We start from the raw sequence: 19,309 nt of genomic DNA on the forward strand, positions 1-19,309 counted from the left end.
AATGGATTTTAACTGACATCTTGTGATGGAGGAGACTTGTAAAAACTAAGCCACAGGAAGCCTAATCTAGCTCATTGTAAGATGTGATTATCACTCATATCAACTAATAACAAGAAAATCGTGAATGTGTTTTTGTGATGACGTACTGGACAACCTCACATGTACATTGAAAGTGTTGACCAAGATGGAGCACAAAAATAGAAACTATTAGAAAAGGCATAGACTTCCACAGCACACAGTGTCAAGATCAGTATTAACTGTTCTACTTGAAAAGTTTAAGAATATTATGTAATCATTTTGATATACCACCAGCTGACTGTAATCCATCTCCTCTAGTTCTAGGGACATCCATGACCACAGGAAAGAAACCGTATCATCCAAGGATGAGTAATTCATATTTTTAATTCAGAACTTGGGCATCAGAGCTCTCCCAGGGAGCTCTGAACTTCTCCTTTTCTTGTTAATTTCCTCTTATTACTCTTGTTATTATTTAATTGTTGTTGACTTTTCTGTTCTGTGTGTAAGACAGAAAGTCTTGTGTCTGGCTTGCTCAGAGGTCTTTTGGTTTGATTTGATTTGTTAGTTTTGAGCCTGGGCTTTTTCACTCTGTAACTCAAGGTAGAGGGAAACTCACTACCTAGCTCTTAAGCTGGTCTTGAACTCATGGTAAACGTACCTCCACAGCCTCCTAAGTGCTAGGATTGCAGGTGTGAGCCACCACAGCCAGCTAAGAATGTATCTCCTGAATGGATGACTTAAGAATTTCCCCAGAACTGTACCAGTCTCTACCAACAGACTGTCATACCATCTAAATGTCTTGGCAACTTTATGACCTTTTGAATTTGGAGGCCTGTTCTCTTTATCACAGAAGTTCCATTTGAACCCTTTGGCTTTAAAATTAAAGTGACATAATAAAAGAAACATTTTTAAGTGATGGATTTATAGCACTGTCTAGGAGACACTTGCTCTAATTAGTGCCTCCTCTCAATATTATCTCAGCTCACGAGCAGTTACATAACTTCTTAGAAACATCATTAAAATCTGTCAAAATTTGTTTTGGCTAAAAATACATCACCGCTTATCACACACACATTAAAAGTTTTGGTTATTTTGAAAGTATTTTGCTTATATCATATACGTCTCACTAAGTGTTCTGGCACACCACTTAGAATATGTTATATTTAGTGTAAGATATGTTAAAATGTGGCCCATAACAAGGCACAGCTTCACTTTACAGAAACTAAAAGTCTCATAGGAATCAAGGTTTGCTATTTAAAGTAGGACCTGGTTAGTGTTACTGCAGTCCTCCATGCATGTTAACTGAGCCATAGAATCATACTTCTGTGTTCTCCTTTGGGATACAGTACCCCATGCCGAGGATTGCTTTAGGAAGCCATAAGGCCCTAAAGGGACCTTCTTTGGGCTTTAATTTGCATGGTGGATGAGTTTGTTTATACTGGGCTATAATTTTCATGAGCTAATTTTTGCTCACTTCACCAACCAGTAGCTCAGTTGGGGTGGCGACATATGTCACCTTCCATGACAACCATAATTTATGTGACACTTAATGGCATGGCCTCTGGTCCCAAATTCGATGAAACTGGGGACTCATAGCCACAGACCAATGGGGATGGCAAACGGAGAACTGCATCCATTGAGAGCTCACAGTGTGGGAAGGACAAGTGGGAGGTACCTGGTTAACAGCCGCCTCCGTGTTAGCCACAGGTGATGGGGAGCGACAGGCAGGTGGAGAGGAAATCTCACTGTTGGTTCCCTCTTCCCCAGACTCTTCAGTGACAGGTGACAGCAGAGTATGACAGCGACCTGCAGTCATCTGCCACACAGAATGTAGCCCAGGGGACATAAAAATCTGTTAGCTATGTTAGCACAAAACCTCACAGACAAAGCTCAGGACTTCATTATCCAGCCAAGGTTGGCATGACTGGCATTAGTTTACATATTAACTCTGGGTTAGTATATAAAAGTATGACCGTCAAGTGGTTGTGTTAAGACTGTTTCTAAAACAGACAGATTCGTGGCTGCACTTCACACCCAAGAATTTTGATGTTGGTCAAAAGTGTCTCTTTTCATCGAGTGTATTTGTGGCTTTATAAAATAAGTAGGGAAAATGTGCACCAAACAGGAAATGGGATCTGTGAAATAAAACCTGGCCTCTTGTGTCATCTCAAGTTCCAAATGTCCAGGGAAATTAAATGCAACTAAACAGTGTTGCTCAACCTGTGGGTCGTGACCCCTTTGGGGGTTGAATGACCCTTTCTTTCACAGGGGTCGCATATCAGACAGCCTGCATACAGATATTTACATTACCATTCATAACAGTAGCAGAAGTAGTTATGAAGTAGCAATAAAATAAGTTTATGGTTGGAGGTCACCACAACACGAGGAACTGTATTCAAGGGTCACAATGTTAGGAAGGTTGAGAACTGCTGATCTAAAGTCACATATGGCCACATGGTTTGCGAATATGTTACTTATTACTTGAGGCATAGCATAAGTGAGAAAAATATACATCACCAGAAGATACTATAGTTACCAAAACACTCAGTTGCAAAATGTAGAGGGAAATAATGGTATAAAAGGGAGATTAAATTGTCTCTTGGTCCCAAACTAAACTTTGACTAGTTAATTTCTTCATTTCTGCCATAATAGTTTTTCTCATATATATATATATATATGCATATGTATATATGCATATATATCACATATATGGGAATATATATCACACATATATTTGAATATATATGTATATGTGTGTATATGTATATATGGGAAAACAGTTAAATCTATGTGTCATGACTCTGGTGTAAAGGAATTATTTTCAAAATAAAACACAAAATAGGTCAGTGTTATTGCAAAATTGGTCATGAATGAAGGGCAGCCTTTGGACTCCAAATCTAACATTAGCAGTCACAAATGCCACTGTTTATAGGGGTAAAGATTAGCTCTGGTTCCTGGGCAGTCAGTCACTACAAACGAAGGAGCCAGCTCCTAAATTAGGATCTACAACCTCTAAAGCTAGTCTCTAAAGAAGCATGGCTGTGGCTCCTGGCCACCAGCAGCCGTGCTTCAGTCCAAAGAGCAAAGCTAGCTGTACGGCCAGGCTTGATCCTTACCATGACCACAGAGGGGTGGGCTGAAGGCGTAGGGTGGAGCTCGCGGTCCAGATCCTCGGTCCCTTCAGCCAGTCCCTCGACCTCGGTCACAGTCAGCAGCATAGTTGCGTGCTTGGCTTTCATCGTCAGCATCTTGCATTTGGAATTCAAAGAGTCGATCTGCTCCTGGTAGCCCTTGATTTTCTGCGCCAGCTCCTGAGGAAACATTTTCCCACCGTGTGTCAGAGCAGCATCAGAAGGAAACAGTAGTGGGGTTCATCTTCCTGCAGCCGGGAGCCAATGAGAGGCGGAGCCGAGCCCTGCGCCGAGCAGAGGCGGTGTGCAGCTGCCGGCTGCTGCACCTCCAGCCCAGCCGAGCCAGACCACAGCGCAGCAGAGCCCAACACCAGACACTGAGCCCTAGCTAGGCTTGCAGTGGGAATATGGGGCGGGCAGATTGGCTTTGAGCCCTGACAGGTGACCATTAAGCTATTATGAACTCCCAGCATGCGGTGCTGGCAACTTTCTCCAAAATACCTGAAGTCTCTGAAATTTACCAGATGGTTCATGCCATGGAAATTAGGTCATGTGATGACTAAAGCAAAAAAAAAAAAAAAAAAAAAAAAAAAAAAAAAAAAAAGCAACGCTCAGCTCTTATACTAACTACATCCAAGAGGTGGCAGTCACTTAGTAAGGCAGGGTCACAAAGCAAACTGTTTGCTGGTTCCTGTGACCAAGACCTTTTTTTATAGAAGGTCAGAATAGTATGTATGAAGTCTATGATATCTTAATCCTTAATTTGTATGTGACTGACCTCCTAAATATACTATCTATGTGGCCAATAGTTTCTCATCAGACACAACACACCTCCAGTATTTTCTCGTATTTCAAAGCAGATCTCTGAACTGCTGTTGCAAATGAATGCTCTCTCATTTTATTTTGCTCTTGCGGGGGAGGGACAAAAAAAACATTATTTTGAGACGTGATTGAAACTTTGTGTAACTATACTCTGGACTGCACACAGCTCCTCAAAGGGTTAACTACGGATCAGTTCTAGGGGTGTGGCAATTCTAAACATTACAGCTATACTTTCTTGCTGACATTAAAGAGAAACCACTACAATGATAAGATGTTGAAGTAATAATTCCTCATATCTTTAACAGGTTGGAGATATATGTCCTGAGACGGTGACATAAAGATGCAGAGGCATCCTTCTTTCTTTTTCCTGGTGTTTGGGACAAGCCTATCTGCCTGGCAAGCTGTCAGTTATGTATATAGGACACATTCTGTGACTGGGATTCAAGGTCCTAGAATAAGAGCTGCAACTGTCCTCAAGATGCCACAAGGTGGTTGATTACAACTTCAGGACTATGGTGGGCTCAGGGACAATTATCATAGACTGTCTTTCGTACCCTTAGTACTTATTCGTCATCACCTCTGCCTGCCCTAACATCACGGTTAGGGAAATCCTTCTGGGATGTATTAAGTTCTCCAATCACATCTGAGGGTTCCTGGCTTTTCTGTAAGCTGCCTTCCCAAGCTCCCCCCTAAGGTACTTGAAATAAGTTCTTATTTAGGGCTTTCTTTTGTTCTCTGTGTTCTTTAGCTATAATAAGATCATGAAGCCATTTCCTCGGGTAACTGGACAGCCAACTGAATCCATGTTTCTAGGCCATTATCATTCATATTTGGCATAATAGCTCCATCTGCTATTCCCTTTGAGGGGAGACGTTGAAAATCAAATTCTTTTTTTCAGGGTAGAGGAAATAGGTTGCGTTTGTTTGTTTGTTTGTTTGTTTGTTTGTTGTTTCTTTTGTTTTGAAAGATAGTCATGCTATATCGATTACTCTGGCTTTAAACTCACAATCTTTCTGTCTCAGTCCCAGTGCTGAGATTAGTGGCATGTGCTATCATCAGACTAAACGCTGACATTTGTAAATGAGAGCCGAACACACAGAGATACACAGACACATGCCCGTACCCATACACACATACACTCACTAGACTATTACTGTTGGTTGCATCGCTTCTGCCCTCTCACTTGAAAGTGAACAAGGGGTAACAGTCCAGCAGAATCTAGCAGACAGCTTGTCATCTAGATGGTAGTTCATACCAGGAATTATAAAAACAAAAACAAAAAGCAAAAAAACCAGAAGTCTAATTTATATTTATACTCTTGTGCTTGAAAATACTAATTAAACCTAAGGGAATTTTATTTGTTTGTTTGTTTGCTTGCTTGCTTGTTTAAGGTGCCTTGCCTTTAACAGGGAAACTGAGGGATTTCATACAGTTCACAGAATTATTAGACTTAGCCTTTGCTTACACTGTGGCCAGAGACAGGTGACAAGTCCCCCTGGTAGGGCCTACACAGGCCCATGCTGATAGGAAATGCCCTTCTCCACGGCGACAGTCTCAACTTTAGCATGTACACAAGTCATCTGTGATCTTTATTAAAAATACAGCTCTGATCACCAGGGCCAGGACTTCCATCTCCTTGGTTTATCAGAATCTACCCTCCATTGTCAGTCTATGCGGTAATGGCTTCCTTCTGTGAACACTGCCTTCCTCTCATAACAAAGGCAAATCCACTAACTAAGATGGACCCAGTGGGTTAATGAGTTATCCCTTCTCAGAAAAAAAAATATGCATGCATATTTTAATTTGGGCTAGACATATCTATAAATGATCATAACAGAGGATATGCCTGGGCCAATGTCCGCTCCACAGAAAGCAGCCTTCTGTCCACAGGACCAAGGCGGAAAGCTAAGAATACTGGGTGTTCTTTCCTGTGCCTTCAAAGTAGCTGGGTTTTGTTTCTGTTTTTTCAAATAAAATGTACCTTTTGAAATTTTTTTCAAAAAATAAAATGAGCATATCCCTTAAGAGTAAAATTGTAACTATGTCAGACTCTACTTAAAACTGAAATTCAGTAGGAGGAGTCAGAAAATACAGAAATGACCCGCATCCTGGCTTTTATGTTCTTACCACTCAGGCTGCCTCTTCTATGCCACTTCCCTCCCTGTGTTTTGCTTCTCTGCACAATGACCTTCATGTGTCTCTACATCATTATTTATGTGAAATATCTTCTAAGCTACAGGATGAAGCCAACAGATGTCAACAGGAAGACAGGACCTTAAGGAGAAGACCCTGTGACAGGATGAGGCAGGTCACTATCTGAGTCTCCCAGGGAGACTCAAAGAGGTGGCTCTGAACCTTGTCTTAAAACTAGTTCCTTTTTTGTTGTGATGCCATACACACGTCTGTGTTACAGTGCAAAAAGAAATCATCAATATTTAAACCCCAAATATTGAATTAACTAGTGCTATATTTGGGACTTTAAGAGGTATTTTAAAAAAATAGCTGGTCTGTCTTTCTTCTTTCCTCCTCTTCTTCCTTTTGTTCTTTCTTTTGGGAAGCAGATTGTAGGTTAGTTGTGAAAACATTCACCTGTAATCTCAGCCATTGGAAGGCCGAGACAGAAGAGACAGAAGAACAGGGAGTTTGAGGCTAGCCTGGGCTATATAGTGGGATCTTGCCTGCCTCCCAACCTCCCAAATCCAATCCTCATGGGGTTGAACAAGAGAGATGCAAATATTTTTAATCATTTTTAAAACATAAGGTTTAGGGATAGCTAATGTTACTCCGAACAAATTACAAAAATATTTGGGTCACAATAAAAAAGTTATAGAAACAGTGTTCTGGATCTTATAAAACAGGAATAAAATAATATATGACAATATATAATACACTATGCAGGCAGTGATTTCAAAAATTGCTACTTCATTACCAATTCATAAGAGAAACAGCTAGCAGATGATGTCTATAGCTGTAGAGGTGAATGTAAGAATATTGGTTTTGAAATAACCCTATTAAAAAATGGGGTACAGAGCTAAATGAAGAATTCTCAACTGAGGAATTCTGAATGGCTGAGAAGCACCTAAAAAAAATGTTCAACATCCTTAATCATCAGTGAAATGCAAATCAAAGCGACCCTGAGATTCCACCTCACACCAGTCAGAATGCCTAAGATCAAAAATTCAGATGACAGCAGATGCTGGCAAGGAGTGGAGAAAGAGGAACCCTCCTCTATTGCTGGTGGGATTGCAGGCTTGTACAACCACTCTGGAAATCAGTCTGGTGGTTCCTCCGAAAATTGGACATGGCAGTACTGGAAGATCCAGCAATACCTCTCCTGGGTATATACCCAGAAGATGTTCCAACTGGTAATAAGGACACATGCTCCACTATGTTCATAGCAGCCTTATTTATAATAGCCAGAAGCTGGAAAGTACCCAGATGCCCCTCAACAGAGGAATGGATACAGAAAATGTGGTACATTTACACAATGGAGTACTACTCAGCTATTAAAAACAATGAATTCATGAAATTCTTAGACAAATGGATGGATCTGGAGGATATCATCCTGAGTGAGGTAACTCAGTCACAAAAGAACACACATGATATGCACTCACTGATAAGTGGATATTAGCTCAAAAGCTCGGAATACTGAAGATACAATTTACAAACCACATGAAACTCAAGAAGAAAGAAGACCAAAGTGTGGATATTTCGATCCTTCTTAGAAGGGGGAACAAAATACATATAGTAGAAGTTACAGAGAAGTTACAGTTAGTTCGGAACAGGGACTGAAGCAATGACCATCCAGAAACTGCCTCATGTGGGGATCCATCCTATAAACAAACACCAAACTCAGACACTATTGCAGATGCCAACAAGTGCTTGCAGACAGGAGTCTGATATAGCTGTCTCCTGAGAGGCTCTGCCAGTGCCTGTCAAATACAGAAGTGGATGCCCACAGTCATCCGTTAGACGGAGCACAGGGTCTCCCATGAAGGAGCTAGAGAAAGTACCCAAAGAGCTGAAGGGGTTTGCAGTCCCATAAGAGGAACAATGAACTAACCAGTACCCCCAGAGTGGACTCGTGGCTCTTGCTGCATATGTAGCAGAGGATGGCCTAGTCGGTCATCAATGGGAGGAGAGACCCTTGGTCCTGTGAAGTTTCTATGCCCCAATACAGGGGAATTCCAGGACCAGGAAGTAGGAGTAGGTGGGTTGGGGAGCACGGGAGGGGGGAAAGGATAGGGGATTTTCAGAGGGGAAACTAGGAAATCAGATGGCATTTGAAATGTAAACAAAGAAAATATCTAATAAAAAAAGAATATTGGTTTTGCAAACCATAGAAATGTACTATGCTGGTAAACTGAAGAAATTGTTTACTTATATGTGGAAAGCAGGCATGACATTTTCACACTTCAGGGGAACAGTTCAATCTCTGAGAAGTTTACTGTCACATCGAGGCCAGGAAGATATGATAGAGGTAATAAAAAAAAAATCAGATAGAAAGCAAAACATAACGTCTGTCCTTGGCATGAAGAACTAAATAACCCTCTCTGTGTCACCCATCACAATGTATGGAGCTATGAGTCAGCCCCCAAGGGAGAGAGAATTGACCTAATAGGAAATGACGGGCCAGGGACAGAATTTGCTGCTAAATATCACTGGGCTTTGTCACTCTGGAGCTGTGAGACCTGAGATTCAGGAAGATGTAAGGTGATGCAGAAAAGACAAGGAGACACCTGTGAGGCAAAGAACCTTGATAATTCTTGATCTCAGTGAAAGAGTCTAAGCAGTGGACGACAGGCAGAAGTGCTTTTCCCTGTAACATGAAGTCACCCTTTGTTTGTAAAAAGGCCAACACCACCACAAAGCATTGGACCTGGTTGTTTCTTAAAAGGCTTTAGAAATCAAGGATTAGACTATTTTCATGAATTAACTGTTTGGTGCACTAATCTATTTCCATGCATGGGATTCTCAGTGGAACATTCCACAAATAGCACATAGAGGCTGCAGAATGGGAAATACATGGGAAATACCTGTATTACTGAGCAGCAAGAATCACCTTGAAAATGCAGAAACAGCTGAAGTGCTGTGTGTTGAAGTACCTCTTATTTGCCTGCTGTAATTATCCTCTTGGAGGCTTGCTGCCTCCCTCTGTTAACCTAGGCCTAGTCCTGGAAGCTTCCAGCCTCTATACAATCTAATCTAGCCATAAAATGTTTTCAGCCTGTGAGATTTGCTGCTCACTAAGCTCAGCCTTTCTTGTTCTTTCTGAACTCTTGCTGCTGGTTCACCTCAGGTGTTCTGCCTCAAACTCCTCTCCCAGCTGACTTATTCAATCTGGCTTTTCTCTTAGGCCTTTGAATTGTTCTGCTTTACCACAAATGAACTCTAGCAATGTTTTCTAATCTTCCAGCTCTTTCTTGTTTTCTTGCTAGTGCTGTCTTTACCTGTGTCAAGCTTGTTCTTTCTTCAGTCTGTCTCTGTAAAACTTTCCCAATAAAACTGCCTCCTCCTCCCTCTCTCTGCTGTTCTGCTGTCTCTCAACTCTACTGCACTGTTCTCCATGGACTCTATTCCTGTACTGTATGTACCCTCTTCTTCCTGTACTTTCTGTCTCTACTTCAAGTAGTGTAGCATCCCTCAGCCTTGAAGCAGGCTGATTCAGACTTTGCTGCCACTGAATATGAGATCACCTAGGGTGTAGCCTTCCAATTTAGATGGCTATATTATTATGTCAACTACCTCTGCTCTTCTCTGAGACTCTGCTACCTGCTGAGAGACCCTTGGGACATTCAGAGACACATCCTATCCTGCACTTTGCCTACAGGCTGGCTCTAGGCACCAAGAATGGATTGGTGGGGGATGCCCCCCCCACCCTTTTATAAGCACATTCTCTTAGTAACGCCTTGATCAGAGAAAACTTGTCTTGGCTTCATTCTTTTCTCGCAGTCTAGTCTCTCTCTCTTTCAGCCCCAGCCTGCCTTCCAGAAATACCCGGTTCATGTAGGCCTCAGGCCGGCTTACTACTACTACAAAGTAGCTTCCCTTTCATCTCTTTCCTCATGAGAAGTGGGCATATCCTATTCTGTCAAATTCATCTCTGATTTGTCATTTTTTCTGCCACTCAATTAGACATCACTTTCAAACATGGGCACTTCCTTCTACAAATGATACTTACCTTCATTGTTTGTGATTAAGGGAGAGTACTAAGGATGTGTCTGTACTCCAGCAGAAGGGATGAACAGTATGTGCTAAGGGATGAGCTACACCCTAACTAGAAACAGGTTCAAATATCCTGTAACAGATGTGCAAGACTGAAAGCAGATCTCTCACAAAGCTAAGAGTTCTTCTCTTCCCATCCCTAAACCTATAGTTTTCAATCTGTGGGTCTCTACCACTTTGAGAGACCAGTGACCCTTTTGTGGGGTTACCTAAGGCCATTTAAAACCACAGATGGTTATGTCATGATTTGTAACAGTACACAGATATTTACATCATGATTCTTAACAGTAGCAAAATGACAGCTATGAAGTAGCAGTGAAAATAATTTTATGGTTGGGGGTCACCACAACAAGAGGAACTGTATTAAAGTATCACAGCATTAGGAAGGTTGAGAACCACTGCTCTAAATGAAACCAGTTTCCAGTGATCAGTGTCTTGCTTTGCCTGCCCTTCTGTCTCACCTCGTGCAGAGAGATCTGTGCCTGTAGCTCCTGGATGTTACTGGTGGCCACGGGTTTGTCCTCGATCTCTCTGTGTGCCTCTTCTATCAGCTGCTGGAGATGCTTCATTTCCTGCTTGTACTGTTCATACTGCACCACAGCCTCCTTTGGGGGAAAAATGAGACTATGTTTTTTCTATCAGTCACTGGGTGGCTTTCCCACTAACATTACCTTCTTTTCCCCAGGTCCAGGAAGTCAAAAAGAGATGGATAAAGTCCTTCAGATGGTGCAACTGAACAACTTTCACTCAGCTCCATCAACTTTTTGAAAGATTATAATAGAATTATTAATGGGATCAAAATAGGTGAGCTGTTAGGATTCTCTCTGGTCTGCCTTCTTAAGACTGTCCTGAAGATGAGCTGTCAGGACAAAAGCCTTCCTTCTCTCTGTATGAGAGATACTGACTGATGGGTTGGGAAAATACCTCAGATGGTAAAGTGCCCATCACACAAGTTTAAGGATCTGAACTCAAATTCCAAATATTAAAGCAAACAGCCACATCTGTAACCAGCATTGAGAGGTGAGGGATCAAGGACAAGGAGGGTCCCTGGAGCTTAAGGAAATCTACTAGTTCTGGATTCAACAGAAGACTCTGTCTCAAAAAATAGAGGGCAAGGGAGGAAGACATATTCTGTTGACCTTAGCCTTCACATGCATGTACATGAACCCACATACATGAACCCACATACATGTACATGAACCCTCATACATGTACATGAACCCTCATGCACATTGTGGTAGTTTGAATATGCTTGGCCCAGGGAGTGGCACTGTTGGGAGGTGTGGCCTTGTTGGAGTAGGCGTGGCTTTGTTAGAGGAAGTATGTCATTGTGGGTGTGGGCTCTGGGAACCTCCTCCTATCCATATGGGAGACAGTCTTCTCCAGTTTGCCTTCAGAATTAGATGTTCTCTCAGCTCCTTCAGCTTCATATCTGCCTGCCATAATCCTGCCTTGATGATAATGGACTGAACCTCTGAACCTGTAAGCCAGCCCCAATTAAGTGTTTGTCCTTTATAAGAGTTGCCTTGGGCAGGGCGTGGTGGTGCACACCTTTGATCCCAGCACTAGGGAGGAGGCAGAGGCAGACAGATTTCTGAGTTTGAGGCCAGCCTGGTCTACAAAGTGAGTTCCAGGACAACCAGGGCTACACAGAGAAACCCTGTCTCAAAAAACAAAAACAACAACAACAACAACAACAACAACAACAACAACAAAAGCGTTGCCTTGGTCATGGTGTCTGTTCACAGCAGTAAAAACCTAAGATACATATACACACCCATACTATCTATTATGTACATGTATCACACACTAAAATGCAAACCAAATTTTAAAACAATGTTGAATAACAAGACACCAGCCAAGAGTTCCAGTTCCAGATAATACTAATTAAGCATGGCCAGTAGCCTTGGGGCTCTGATGTCAAACAAATTACAAGGTAATGAGTGATCAAGGGTGGTTGATCAAATGAGCAGGCATTGTTTTAATGAGATATAACTATGTATCAATCAGGGGAATACTTCTTACAAGAAAAGATATAGTAAGTAGCATTATTTCTTCATGGGAATTATTTTTCTCTTCTTACCTCAAAAGATTAAGAGCTGTGCTTGGATGTCCTTCTTAGGCCAGAAAATACACAAATTGGATGACATATGAATGCTGTTGTGTAATACAAACTTTGCAAGCCCATATCACCAGGCTCTAGATTCTTTTCAGATACATATATGACCACATACAAAACTAATGTGTATGAATCATTCATTTAAAAAAAATCACCAAAAGATAATTTTCATTTAAAGGTAATTTTTAGAGCTCTTTCCCCGGTCCTGTGTGGATGATCCACATAATAGAGTCTTAATCTCTTGATTTTATATAAGTACAACAGACTGTCAAATTTAGCACTCTGGGTGTTTTGATGGCTGAGCCCACACAATGCTAAGAAAAGCAGCCCATGACTCATGTGCTTTTGCTCTGCCAGCGTGGGCCCCCGGGCTGAACGGGATGCACAGTTGCACCTGCCTGCATGATGTTGCACTGTTGGATGGCTGTGTGCTGCAGCTGACTGGCTTCCTCTTGCAGCCGCAGGGCAGCGTGGCACAGAGGCAAGCTGGCGACCACGTCCTCAGGGATCCGGAGAGCACTCTGGCAGAGCTGTACGGCTTGCATCTTTGGCTTCAGTGACTCCATCTCAGACAGCAGATGCTGAAAGGGGCCATGTTACAGTTTAAGCCCTTGGTAATTTTATCATGTATTACATAAACAAAGACATTTCCTGAATTGTAGCTACCAGGACAATGTGGGTCAATACAGTTTGCAAGGAAGATATATTCTAAACAACAAATCCATGTTAAGACTATCACTGGGCTTAGAAAACATGTTTCTTGGGGCTATTTTTAAAATGTAAACCCCTAGCCCCATTCATCCTAAAGTATTACATGTGCATGTCTGTGTTTGTGTGTGTGGGTAAATGCACATGTGCCTTTGAGTTCCTAATGGCAGGTGCAAAATGAGGATTGTACATATATGTATACATAAGAAGGTCAGAGGACAGCAAACACACCTACCATTATTCAACAGCTGTTTACATTTTTAATTTTAAGACATGATCTTTTGTTGGACCAGAGCTTGCCAAGTAAGCACCAGGGACCTGCCAATTTCATTCTCCTCTGCACTGAGATTTTAAGCACATGTCATCCTGACTAGTTTTGTTTTCTGATAGAGGATCTCACTATGTCAGTCTAGCTGGCCTTGAACTCACGTAGACCTGGTTGGTCTTGTCTACCTACTGTTCCCTCCTGAGGCTTGGATCGGCCACGCCCAGGTTTTTAGTGTGAGTTCTCTTGGGATCCAATGCTGAGTTTGTAAGACAACAACTGTGAAAGCTGAGCCATTCCCCAGGCCTCCCTCGGTTCCTTTGCGTACCTGCCGATGGCACAGCTGCTCCTTGAGACTACGGCGCCCGACTTCTGGAGAAGTCAGAATTGTCTGGGCTTGTTCCAAAGCCACCTGCAAGTTTCTTAGCTCGCCTTCAAACTTTTTCATGTCCTGGAGAACAAACCCCAGTGAACATCAGAACATTTAAAGTTCAAAGTCATAACCGAAGAACTGCATCATATTCAAGAAACTATCTCACCATGGGTGAGCGCTTTCTCCCCGGGACAGCACGCCAGGTTGTTTTGTTTTGTTTTGTTTTGTTGTGTTGTGTTTTGTTTTACCTTGGCTGCATCTTGGAGGTTCCTCAAACGAACTCTGATCGCCTGCCGTAACTCCTCCATCTCCCGTCCAAACTGTGTCACTTGCTGTGATAACTTTCCTGTGCAGTACACGTTGGCAAGGTGTTGCACTTTCTCAGCCATTGCTTCCAGGTCACTGTCAATTTCGCCAGATTCTTCTAACAGTGTCTAGAGTAAAGTGTTTGTATTTGTGAAACGGATATGCAGGCAGGGACGGGGGTAGGGGGAATACAGATATGTATAGAGGAGTAGAAAGACCCAATAGACTAGGAAAAGATCAAAAAGAACTATGAACATGGTACAATGTTTGGCCATCTCACCCCTATGAGTCCACTCACAGGCTACATATACATTGTCATCCTCATTACATAGACAACAAGGTCAAGTCCAGGAATCTTTATAACTTGCTAAGGCCACTTGTTCATGAGTATGGGACTTAAGGATTCCTGCTCTCTCACACCCAGGCTGCCTCGCCTTGTGGCAGGACACGGAGCTATCAGCCAGCGGTGGTGATGCTTCGGCACATTGTGTCTTGATCACATCTCTGCTTGGATCCTGCCTTTTCCCACGTTTGCACTAAAGAAGGCCTATTCAGCTCTTAGGTTATACAACTAAGATCTGAATGCTGGAAGATGCAAAGAAAAGCACAAGTTTTGCAAACAAAAACCTTTGCTTACTTATTCAAAGTAAGACAGGGAGGAAAAGGCTACTTGCAATGTTGAGGGGAGTGTAGTCCCCCCCTCATCACTCAGCCCAGTGCCTGCTGGGACTTACAGCAGTAGAACAATACAAACAGACAACAAACATATACAGACACGTGCATTGGAATATGGAGAAGAAAATGAAAGGGTAGCCACGTATTAAAGGGTAACTCAACCCAAATGTGGGACAACTTGCTGGTAGGTTGAGATAAGGGTCCTACTGGGTTCAAGAAAGATATCAGCACATTAACAGATGAGGAGGAAGGGAAAGACACTTTGTACTGAGGAGATGGTGTATGCAGGGCACAGAAGTTGGGGAGCACGGAATGTGCAGTTGGGGAGATATATGAGGAATATAAAAAACAGGGGTATGTTACTCTGTTAGATTATTTTTAGATATGAAAAGCAATTTTCTTTTCACAGTGAATGTAATATATATAAATATAAGAAAAATATCCATTTGCCTGGGTTTGCAGCCCCATGGAGGGAGCAACATTATCAACAGGCCAGACCCTCCTGAGCTCCTGGGGACTGCACCACCAACCTAAGAATACACATGGAGGGACCCATGGCTCCGGCCACATATGTGGCAGAGGATGGCCTTGTTGGACATCAGTGAGAGGAGTAGCCCTTGGGCCTGAGGAGGTTTGATGCCCCAGCATAGCAAAATGCCAGGGCAGGAAGACAGGAGTGGGTGGGTAGGGGGCACCCTCATAGAGGCAGAGGGAGGAGGGATGGAATGGGGGTTTTTGAAGGGGAGACCTGGAAAGGGGAAACGTTTGAAATGTAAATAAAGAAAAATGTCCAATTTAAAAAAAAAGAAAAAGAAAAATACTCTATTATATCACGTCCAAGGCAGGGTTGTCCAAACTCGTGACACCGTGACACAACTCTCACTGACAAATATGTTCATAGCTACCCTGGGATGTGTGTAGACTGTGGGCTACAGATTGTATATGCCTGAAAGGAAAACTGTAAGATGTCATTGCTAGTACATATGGGCATTTTTAGGAGTTAAGAGCATAATGTGTCTCCTGATTTCCCTCTTTCATTGGACATTTGAACACACGGGTTTTCTTATACTGCATTTGTCGAAGGGTAAACCCAGGCATCTGTGCTTCCTGGTGGAAACACAAGGGCGGGGACCCTCTGGGATGAGTTCCCTCCTGGACTTTGCAGCAGACAAGCAGAGCAGTCTAAGGTTGCTTGCTTGCTTTGGTTAAGGATTCAGTCAAGCCACCCAGCAGTTTGTGTCATGAACACTAATGTCAACCACACATAGAACTGTCTGATCTGGGCTGTGCTATCTCTCTCTAGTACATCCTTTGTCCCTCTTCAATGAGAGAGAGGCCTGTCCTTGTCTGCTGCAGGGTAGAAGCATCCCCCTTCTACTCCAGCAACCTGCTTTCCACTGCTGGGTCTGCTTTCTGAAACTACAATGAAAATCTTCATGACTTTTTTTTTTTTTTCTAAAGCTTACATTATGCTCCACAATGTGCAAAAATATCTTAGAAAAGCATGATCTAACATTGAAATTTTCTTTACAGTTCCATCACACTGCCATCAGTTAGCAGGTCATCGGGCTTGCTGGGTGAGCTTGATGACCCACGTCTGATCCCAGAATCCTACAGTGGGACAGAATGGACTCTCTTCCTGAAGGTTTACTCTGACTGTTACATGCATGTGTGCCTGAACTCTCATCCTCCCTCCCCCTCCCTCCCCCATCTTCTTCCTTCCCTCCTTACTTCCTCTCTCACATACAAAACAAATACATATATACATACATAAGTACATAAATAATAAAATCCTCCTACAGTTATTAATATCATTTTAAATATTTCCTACATTTTGGATTACAGCCCCAGTTAAGGAATCCAGGAAGCAAAATGAACAGGAAATAAAATGCCAGCTTATATTACTGTAATTGCTTTTCAAATGATTTTACTGAATTATCAGCAGGGTTTTTTTTTTTTTTAAGTGGTATTATCTTGACAGTTAAAATTCCCTTTATCTTTTCTGTTCTTACAACTGCATCTTCAGAGTCCTAGAAGTTAGTTGTATTGCCATTGATTACCAGCTGGTTTGTAAAGGAAGTCTGGTCTGTTGGCGTCTAAGCACACACACAGAGCAAACGATCCAGGCGTCTGAGAGGTACAGATGTCTGTGTCTGGGAGGAGTGTGTGTGACTGGGAAGAGGACAGAGATCATAGGGGCTGGAATTCGAGCCATGGAAACATTCCAGGAGGAAACAATATCCAGAACCACCTCGGGGAAAAGGAAAAAGGGAAGTTTATTTAAAAGATAAGTCCTATGGGGAAATACACCCATACAACCTAAATAAAAGCCAGCCTGTATTTTGTGGCAAGATCTGTTAGAAATGTGCATTTAAGTCAACTGTAACTTACTAGAAGGGTGAGATAATTTCCGGAGAGGATGGCCAAAATAAAAAGGAATATTTTTGTCTCCTAAGTTCAGAGGAAATGAAGTAATGTGTCCCTCTGGGGTGTGGATATAGGATCTGCTCTCAGCGCTCTGACCTTCTGAGTAAGCCACATGACTCAGCCCTGGCTGTGGCCTAGAGGAAGCAGGGCCTGCCTGGAGCATCAGCATGTACCTGGAAGTGCTGGATGTTTGCTCCCAGGCAACTGACACAGGAACACTACTGGGCATTCCCATATTACGGGTGAGAAGGCAGAACCCAGAGACAAAGTATTTTGTTCCAAGTCACAGGGTACCAGTTGGTAGAGCTTGTCTTAACCCTCCTCCTTCCAGGGTGTGATGCTTCTAATCTCTCTACGCTCCCCTGTGTCTTTTCCTATGAAAGAATTCCCTGCATCTCCCAAAGAAGGGTCTACAACAAAAGCGGCAACAATAACACACAAATCACAAGTGCCACAGGGGTAGGGAGGAATGCTTTCAGGCTCAGAGAAACACGTTTATAAGGAAAACAGAGTATATGTATGTATATATATATATATATATATATATATATATATATATATATATATATGTTTGTATACAGTCTCATGAACTGTCATCCTTAGCTACTTTTGATCAATCCAGAACAGCAAGTCAGCCTCTCTCTCTTTCTCCCTCTCTCTCTCATATATATGCATATATATATATATGTGTGTGTGTATATATATACACATATATATACATGTATGTATATATATACATATATATGTATACATGTATGTATATGTATGTATGTATGTGTGTATGTAAATATATATATGCACATACATGCCACAGTGCCTAGGGACGGATGAGAGGACAACTTGCAGGAGTCAGTTCTCTCCTTCCGCCATGTAGGACCCGGGAATCAAACTGCAGTCACCACCAGACTTGGCGGTGATTACCTACTGAGTCACCCGGATGGGGCCCGAGCATTCTTCCTATCTGGTATTTTACAAAATTGTCTGTTGGTCTAACCCAGTCAGACTGACTGTTTTTACTCTTAACTTTGTTTTTTTCCCTGAAATTTACCTGGTGCAAGATGTACTGTTCCTGGAGCTGGCTTGCTGAATTCCAGGCGATGTTTCCATGAACCAAGACTTTAGCTTTCTCGATCCATTTCCGAACAGTCTCGAGCATTTCATTGTACTCTTCCATGTGGGATAACGCCTGTAAAAGCCATTCACACTCAGATGGATGTAAATCCTGTCTTGTCAGCGGGATTGAACCCTATTCAGGTCTTTGGATCCAACCATCCCAGAGGCTGGTACTTACAACTGTGATATCAAAAGGGACCCTGGGAAGTCACTTGCCTATAGGGAATCTGTTAAGGATTTCCCAGTGACTTCAGGGTACAAATCCAAGTCCTCCGTGATATGCTTGAGTTATTTCTCTTTTCCTGGCTGTTCATTCTCATCTTACTCTTTTTATCCCTTCTATCCACGTCCCACTGGGTAAAGGAGGGACCAAGGCAGGGACACCATCATGCAAGCTCTCAGCACCCACTGTAAGTCACAACCATTAGCTCCTAAGCTGGGCCCAGTAGGAAAGTGCTGTGCCTGCCTGTTATCCCAGTCCTTGGGAGATGGAGATCAAGGCCCTCACTGGCTATACCTAGTGAGTGTGAGGTCTGCTTAGGCTATATGAAAAAAAGGTAAAGGAAATGCTGGACTACTCATTTTAACTTTAACCTGATGGCAAGATTAATGCTTGGTAGAGTTGCAAAGGCCAATCTATAATCAAAAAAATCAAGATGATGTATATGAGTAGGTATATAACCACTATCTCCACACCACTACCCCAAAAAGTGACAGCCTAGACAGGAAGAAGAGAACTCTAACATTGTGATAATGACGCGCTTGTAGCTCTCCGTACTTGATAGCTTGCAGTGGGGGTAGGGAGACTCAATTTTCTCTAAGGAGCTTGGTCATGGAGAGTTTGACCTTGCTCCAGTGAGTATATGGGTAACACAAATTGGACTTGTTTGTTTGTTTTGTTCTTATTTTTCTTCTTGTTTTTTTTTTGGGGGGGGCTTAAAAGTTTGGGGAGCAGACCAGAAGGTAAGCATGATGGGGTACATGATGTGAAATTCAGAGATAAGAAAAACATGTTGGAAAAATATTTGAATCTGTCTTAAGCTGATTTTATAAAACTTATTTATGGATGGATTTTTTTTTTACAATTACATCTCCAGTTTATGAAGTTTATACAGCCAAGCCTATTC

General features: G+C 42.3%; 1 protein-coding gene across 22 annotated transcripts in view; it reads right to left on the reverse strand.

The window, feature by feature from the left end:
• The window catches only part of Syne1 (spectrin repeat containing, nuclear envelope 1), a 530,501-nt gene that overhangs the window by 171,147 nt on the left and 340,045 nt on the right, over positions 1–19,309 (reverse strand). For 19 of the 22 annotated variants that reach the window (NM_001347732.1, NM_001347711.1, XM_017314047.2 and 16 more), the window contains 7 exons: positions 18,118–18,255; positions 13,910–14,095; positions 13,617–13,739; positions 12,714–12,896; positions 10,658–10,801; positions 3,135–3,329; positions 1,694–1,834 (listed from right to left, as the gene is read on the reverse strand). In NM_001347732.1, the coding sequence (NP_001334661.1) occupies positions 1,694–1,834; positions 3,135–3,329; positions 10,658–10,801; positions 12,714–12,896; positions 13,617–13,739; positions 13,910–14,095; positions 18,118–18,255 (1,110 nt within the window). Of the gene's footprint in view, positions 1–1,693; positions 1,835–3,134; positions 3,370–10,657; positions 10,802–12,713; positions 12,897–13,616; positions 13,740–13,909; positions 14,096–18,117; positions 18,256–19,309 lie in introns of those variants that run through there. The other 3 variants (XM_030245205.1, XM_011243090.2, NM_001079686.1) reach the window with 2 other exon arrangements.

Source organism: Mus musculus, chromosome 10 (assembly GCF_000001635.26).
Source record: "Mus musculus strain C57BL/6J chromosome 10, GRCm38.p6 C57BL/6J".
Taxonomy (NCBI): Eukaryota; Metazoa; Chordata; class Mammalia; order Rodentia; family Muridae; genus Mus; species Mus musculus.